The 7,523-nt window shown below is 51.0% G+C and overlaps 1 protein-coding gene across 1 annotated transcript; it reads right to left on the bottom strand.

Annotated features, from left to right (window-relative positions):
- Positions 1-3,152: 3,152 nt before the first annotated feature.
- On the bottom strand, positions 3,153-5,605 carry LOC134509206 (olfactory receptor 14A16-like; the record flags this gene model as incomplete). Its single annotated transcript, XM_063321684.1, has 2 exons — positions 3,153-3,293; positions 5,144-5,605. Coding segments are annotated over 2 exons (603 nt in total), but the record flags the coding sequence as incomplete, so codon positions are not given.
- Positions 5,606-7,523: the final 1,918 nt, after the last annotated feature.

Raw genomic sequence — 7,523 nt, forward strand, 5'->3', positions numbered from 1 at the left:
TGTGGGGCCTGGGCTGTGTATGAAGAGGGCACTGGTGTGGGCCACAAAGCAGGTGTTCAGGAGGTGAAAGTAAGGACAGGTTACAGAAAAGTACTTGGCATTTATTGTCTGTGTTGCACAAGTATGTTTCTAGGAAAGGCAAAGCTCACCTGGAGCTGACGGTTGCAAGGCAATCTTGATGCCCTCCCCTCTGCCCCTAATTTTGCTCTGGTCACCCCCAGAGTAGAGAGCACTGGCCACTCTTCTTGTTCAGCAGTCTCTAGGGCCAGTTGGATGGCTTTCACTTCTGCAAACTGCCTTGACACCCTTTCTCCTTCCGTGGCTTCAGCAACTTTTCGTGTGGGACTCCACACCACAGCTTCCGATGGTTTCCTACAACACGACAGGATCGGCAGTGAACAGAGCATAACACCTTTCATCAGTAGATGACAACTCATTGTATGAGGGTGCCACCTGGGCATGAGCCACCTCCTCATGAGATGCTCCAAAATCTATGCCCTCTGGACAGTCCATAATCTCTTTAAGGATTCCTGGTGGTTTGGTTTCCCTGGTCGAGCTCACTGTGTGATCAGCACTACCCGCTTAGTCCATGTAGCGTCAGTCGCGTGATGTGTGGAGGGGATATCCAGTGTAGCACAGGCAACTGCTGTGCCAGGAGGAGCCGTGCTTGCCTATCAACGACTTCTGAAGTGTCTCAAACCCCCTCATACACTGTTAGGATCTCTTTTTCGGTTGGGGTGTTGAGGGCTTCCGATCCTCAATACCCTCATCTCCAAAGCCTAGAGGTTGACCTCAGGTTTCTCCCGATGATTTCTGCCAGAGGCGCCGGGTGAGACCACATGCCCCAGCTGCACTGTAGAGACCATTACGCACGGCTGGTCCTGCCTGGACAGACCCAAAAGCTGTCACAGGAGCTATCTCCTGTTTGATCTGCTCAAAGGGTTGTTGTTGTTCAAGGCCGCACTCAGAATAGATCTTCTTTCAGGTTACTCCATAGAGAGGGCTCACAAGCTGATTATAACCTGGAATATGCATTCTCCAGCATCCCACAAGGCCTAAGAAAGCTTGTGCTTCCTTCTTGTTTGCTGGTGGAGACATAGTTGCTATCTTGTTGACCGCATCCATAGGGACATGACAGCATCCATCCTGCCATTTTATTCTCAAGAACTGAATCTGCTCTGCAAGTCCCTTGACCTTGCTTCTTTTATGGCAAAACCAGCTTTCAGAAAAATCTGAATTGCTCTTTTTCCCTTCTCAAACACTTCTGCTTTGTTGCCCCACATGATGAGATCATGGATGTATTGTACAGTTCAGGGGTATCAGGCTGTTCCAGTGCAGTTTGGATTAGTCCACGGCAAACCGTAGGATAGTCGATTACAGAATCACAGAATGGTAGGGGTTGATTTTCCACCTGTAACCAGTGCTTCTGACTTTCTGCTTCACCGGTCCCCAGGGACAGGAATCTTGTCCGGTCATTCCCTCCATGGTGTCTCCAGCGATGGGAATCAGTGGGGCCTGGTAACACCCTCACCATCTTGGGGTTTTGCTGCTGAGTTTTACTTCTGTAGAGGCCTGCCCAGTGTTTGAGGGTCTACAGGATCTTGGCCGGAGAGGACTCATTTCCATACAAAATGCCATAACCAGCCAAGTGTCTGTGCATAGTCTTCCTGGTTTCCTCAGTTCTTCTGTGCTTAATTAGAGAGTTCTCAGATGAATACATTTCAATACTAAACAACCATAAGAAAGGATTGCTTCCTTCATATTTTTTTCTTTATTTTTTCTTCTTACACAATAAATGATGCCAGCAATCTCCAGTTCATATTGACCCTGAATTTCTGCTAATGGAGTCTCAAGACCCTTTAAGGCAAGACCCTTTATTGCAAACACTCCATGGACAGGCTTTGTCTCAATCTCACCATTTCTCTCATCTGGCAACCAGGACTTACAGCAGCCTGTTCAAACCTGAGCTTTTTCCACTCCAGTCCGTAGCTGCGTGTTTCCACTCCTTGGCACCGGTTCCCACCCGCTTTACCTTGAAAACGAGCTGACACAGAAGGATGTTTCCTAATTGCCAACACAGGAAAACAAAGGCAGGCAGAGTTCAATACAGAGAAGACCTGCCTCAGCTGTATGTCACGTCCCCATTCCCTGCCCTGAAGTTCACTTTCCATTCTGGATGGCCTTAGACCAATAGAAAACACATTTTCCTGTCAAGCACAGATCCCAAACTGTGTTCTGAGGACATGTTTATTTTAATACTTTTCATATCTGTATCCCATATCTAAAGGATTCTGGGCGCAATGAAGGTTGGATACGTTGGATAGATCTTGCCTTTATCTCTTTGCAGTCAAGCAATGGTCCCACCTGCTAGCACTTCCCTCCTATCATCCCTTTTTTTGAGATGGCCAAATCTTTATGGGGTGTACAATGGCATAACACCAATGGCCCTCCAAGTGCCAAACTGTAACCGATGTACATGTTCCCTGAGTTCATCCAGGCACCTTCTCCTTCAGGCACCCAAAAATGCAGTGCGAGAGAACATGCTCTGGGACATGTTCCTCATCTAAAGGGAAGCTAAGCAGCCTTTAGCTCCCCACCTCCTTCTCTGGACCCTTTTGAAAGATGCGTGCAGCATTTACTTTTTGCCAGATGTCAGGGAGTCCCACCAGTCTCCAGGACCTTTCCAGGATGATGGAGAGTGGCCTCACTGTGACATTCTCTTACTTTCTCAGCACCTCTGGATGTACCCCGTCCATTCCCATATACTGGTAGTGGTTGAGTTGGCTCAAGTAGATCCTGATTTCATTCCTATCTGCCATTGGCTGTTCTTGTCCAGAGTCTTGCCTTGAGGCACAAAGCCTGAGAGACCTTGCTGGGGAAGTCTGAGGCAAAAAAGACATAGAGTATCTCGGAACCATCTCTCCCTACTCTCAATAAATTCAGCAGCATCCAATCAATGTCTTGTTTTCTTCTGTAAGTATTCCTGAAGATGGAAATCTCGTTATGACTCCCTTGAATCGGCTTTCAGGTTTCAAACTGATTTTTGACACAGACCAATGTTCTGCGTGAAGAATGCTGTCCTTGAAGACCAGCTGTACTGAGCTCTGCTGCCCCTTCAGTGCTCCTGACCATTGGATCCCCACGAAAACTCCTCAGCGTACGCCAAAGGCAAAAGGACCTCTGAGGTCCAGCATCTGCAGTCTTCTGTTCTGCTTCCTCACTCCCCTGGAGTGCTGGGACCCCACTACTTCAGGGTCAAGACAGCCGATCTTCATGTCTCTGACCAGCTCTTCCTGGATTGCAGGTATCACATCAAGATTGGCATTATTTTTGTTGGCCCATCTGGCAGCTGTGCTAAGATGTTGTCCTAAGACACTCCAGAAACCACCTGGGCTGTACATGCTGCTGTGCTCCTCTTTCAGAAGCTGCCAGTATCATGGCAGTCCCCAGCGAGACCCAGGCTCGTACAGCCAGACACTTCCTTGGGATCCTTCAGAAAGACTATACCCTCTTCCTCATCCTGACTGTGGGTTCCTTATCTCCCACCATGACAGGACACTTCTACTGGCCTCTCCTCTCACCCTCCCCCACAGAGGCTCACCAAACTCTTCACCTGCCCCAAGGTGTTGTGCCATACATGCAGTTAACGGCTTCACTTTCAGGAAACTCCACTCCTGATCCTTCCAGCCTGTCTCTCCTGAAAAGCCTGTACCCATCCATTGCAGCACCCCAAGCTGTGTGCCTTGTCCCACCACGCCTTGGCAGTTCCTCTGTCAAAGTCAAAAAGCACAGGCTCTCTCTCAACTTGTCTCTTCCCCTGGCTGAGAGTTTTGGTGCACATCTGGGCTGTGGCACCTCAGGTGTAGCTCCAGGCCAAGCTCGGACGTCTCTTAAAGGAAAACTGGTACCAAGCATTGAAGACCTTCTGTGTGCAAAGGCTTTGCTTCACGGCAGAGACACGGTCAAGTGGACGGCGCCTGGAAGCTTAAAGCTGAAATTGGATGTTGATGGTGAGCAAAGCCTGCTGTCTGCAAGAACAGAGAGAAACAGGGCTGGGAAGGGCGGCCCTGGCAAGAAAGAGAAGTGACCAGTCCTGCATCAGGGGGAAGAAAAACACCGTATTACAGTGCCAGGTGGGACGTGACAGGATGAGCAGTGACCCTGAGGAGAAGGGCCCACGCATTATGAGGGACACCATATGAGCCAGTGGCACATGCTGACCATGAACAAGGCCAGCTGCACACAGGGTGGATTAGGAGGAGAGGGCTACCCAGACAGCTTAACTTTTCATGCCCTTTCAGTGAGCTGTGGTGTGGCCACACCTGGACGTGTCTGTCCCTCTGTGGGAATTCCTGCTATAGACAGGTGGGGAGGAACGGGAGAGTGCCCAGAGGAGGTCTGCACATGGCCTCTGCTTGAGGCCCCAAACCCCATCCTTCTGACCTCTGACATCCCAACACAATCCCAGGAACATGCTGTCCCTGGAGAAACACCAGCCTCTCCAGACAGCTCCAGATTCCCCTCCCACAGGATGGGTGTCCTTTATGTCATCTGTGTGAAGGGCTGGGGTACGTCCCTCAGTTTAACCCACGATCTTACCTGTCACCAGGCACCAACTGGTGACTCCTAAATCCAGTCCAATATCTCTAAAATGTTACAAATGGACAGTCAGCTTTTTATTCCTGGACACATGGAGGAAGAAGAACTTCAGGGGTGAATTTCCTCAGGCATGTTTGGAGAAAGACCCCAGCATTAAAGCACTGCACCAGGGAGATCTTGCTTTGTTAACAGAGACTCTGTGAAAGAGGCCAGCTCTGAGCCACTGTTAAATACATTTTTAGAAGGGAACCAGGTGAAACTAAGACGTAAATGTCTCAGCTGTAGTGACACAAGTGAAACCTTTGTGTAGGAGCATAAAAACCATAAATGACAATATCAACAGCAATGATGAGAAATATAATCATTAAAAACACAAAGCCAATGACAAAACACACAAAAAAGCAGATGGAATCAAATAATGCAGGAGTCATTTGTGGAGAGAGGTGGAACATTTCTCCCTCTTGAAAAAAATCCATGAAATCTGATACCTAATGGCCTCCTTGAGCTCCCGGTTCCTCATGCTGTAGATGAGGGGGTTCAGTGCTGGAGGCACCACCGAGTACAGAACTGCCACCACTAGGTCGAGAACTGGGGAGGAGGTGGAGGGGGGCTTCAGGTAGGCAAATGCGCCGGTGCTGACAAACAGGGAGACCACGGCCAGGTGAGGGAGGCACGTGGAGAAGGCTTTGTGCCGTCCCTGCTCAGAGGGGATCCTCAGCACGGCCCTGAAGATCTGCACATAGGACAGCATGATGAAAACAAAGCACCCGAAGGTTAAACAGGCACTGACCACAAGAAGCCCAACTTCCCTGAGGTAGGAGTCTGAGCAGGAGAGCTTGAGGATCTGGGGGATTTCACAGAAGAACTGGTCCAGGGCATTGCCCTGGCAGAGTGGTAGTGAAAATGTATTGGCCGTGTGCAGCACAGCGTAGAGGAAAACAAAGCCCCAGGCAGCTGCTGCCATGTGGACACAAGCTCTGCTGCCCAGGAGGGTCCCGTAGTGCAGGGGTTTGCAGATGGCAACATGGCGGTCATAGGCCATAATGGTGAGAATACAATACTCTGCTGTGAGAAAGAAGATGAAGAACAAGAGCTGTGCAGCACATCCTGCATAGGAGATGTCCCTGGTGTCCCACAGGGAATTGGCCATGGCTTTGGGGAGGGTGGTGGAGATGGAGCCCAGGTCGAGGAGGGAGAGGTTGAGGAGGAAGAAGTACATGGGGGTGTGGAGGCGGTGGTCACAGGCGATGGTGGTGATGATGAGGCCGTTACCCAGGATGGCAGCCAGGTAGATGCCCAGGAAGGTCCAGAAGTGGAAGAGCTGCAGCTCCCGCGTGTCTGCAAATGCCAGGAGGAGGAACTGGGTGATGGAGCTGCCATTCGACATTTTCTTCCCTTGGGCTTGGAGACCTGTTAATGGAAAGAAAAACAGTGAGAAGTTAGGGAAGATTTCTCTCAAACTAAAGTATTCAACTGGTCTTAGAAACCCACCAAACTGGCTCTCCCCTTTCAGGAAGACCTTTTGCAGGTCCTTTTTGTACACTCTGGTTGGTGCTGGCTGATAGTCCACCAGAGAGCTGAGATCTCTGCAGGATTCAGTCCTGCCCTACATCTATGGGTAAAAAGGAACACGGGGTGATCTCAGATTAAATCCACTCCTGGCATCAAAGGGCTTTTCAGCATTGTCACCCGACTGCAGAGCAGAGCTCAGGGCACCTTGTTGTTGGTGTTGTTCCGTTGTAGTTTCCCCACCACACCTGAGGAGTGTTTTTAAGGCAGAAATCCCTGGCATTTCTGCTGTGCTGCAAGTGAAACCTTGTGGGTCCTACGAGCCAAGGGGACTGTCCCTCAGTGCAGAGCGAGGACAGCGAGTTTGTCCATCGGAATTGCTCTCAGCTGCCCTGTGCTGCTGCCTCTTTGAGCTGGAGGATGATCCCAAGCAGACATTCCCCTGAGAAGAACCTGGACACTGCTGAGAGCAGAGGAGTCCCATTTACAAGCGCAGCTCTCCCAGACCCTCACCCGAGCTCATTGGACCCCAGGAGGATCTCAGCTCTCCCCTCCCAGCCAGGGACACAGGGGGCTCATTGCAGCTGCCTACATTCAGCCCTCCAGCTGGATTTACGTGGCCTTGGCACTGACATGTCTACTCCGTGGGGCTGCTAGACAACACAGAGATGCCACGGGAGAGCTGAGCCCTTCTGGAGGGCAGCGTGCAGCCAAGCAGGACACTCATGGGAAAGAGTCAACTAGCCTAAAGATGGGGGGGCTTACTCTCGGCCCCACACACTGCAGTCCCCAGAGCCCAAAATACTAAAGGCATTTGGATGCTTTCCTCCCTGGATACACCTGCATGACAGGACGTGCAGCATCAGTGTCTGAGCTGCACCTGAATCCTCACCCCCCACCACAGTGGAAGAAGGGAAGGAACAAGGACAGCAGGGGCGAGAGGGGAACAGGTGAAAATTCTTCTTCAAAAAGAGTCAGGACAGGGAGACACTTGAACATTTCTCCTCTAGGGTGTGGGAGAGGAGACCAGGGAGTGTCTCCAGGGAACGTATCCGCACTGCAGGGGTGGTGGGGAGGTGCCATCCTAAATGGAAAAGGAAATTCCTTTCTCCCACTCCCCATCCATCCCACTAAAGGTGGAAAATTCAAAACATGGGCTCCATTTCTTTCAGGTAAATGCTGCCTTGAAGTCCTTCTCCAAAAGGATCCTCTGCAAATGTCCTGGGGGTGATCTGGAGCTGGGAGGAAACACGACCCATGCAGCACCCTCCCGACTGCAGAAGGACCCTGCCATGACACGACTGGGGTCACTCCTTCCACCCACGGCTTCTCCCCGCAGCGCCGTGGGGAGCTCCCCGGGCAGGCTGAGAGCTGACCCTGGCAGGCAGCAGAGTCCCTGGCCCAGCACACAGTTC

This window comes from Chroicocephalus ridibundus, unplaced genomic scaffold, assembly GCF_963924245.1.
Source record: "Chroicocephalus ridibundus unplaced genomic scaffold, bChrRid1.1 SCAFFOLD_84, whole genome shotgun sequence".
NCBI classification, from domain to species: Eukaryota; Metazoa; Chordata; class Aves; order Charadriiformes; family Laridae; genus Chroicocephalus; species Chroicocephalus ridibundus.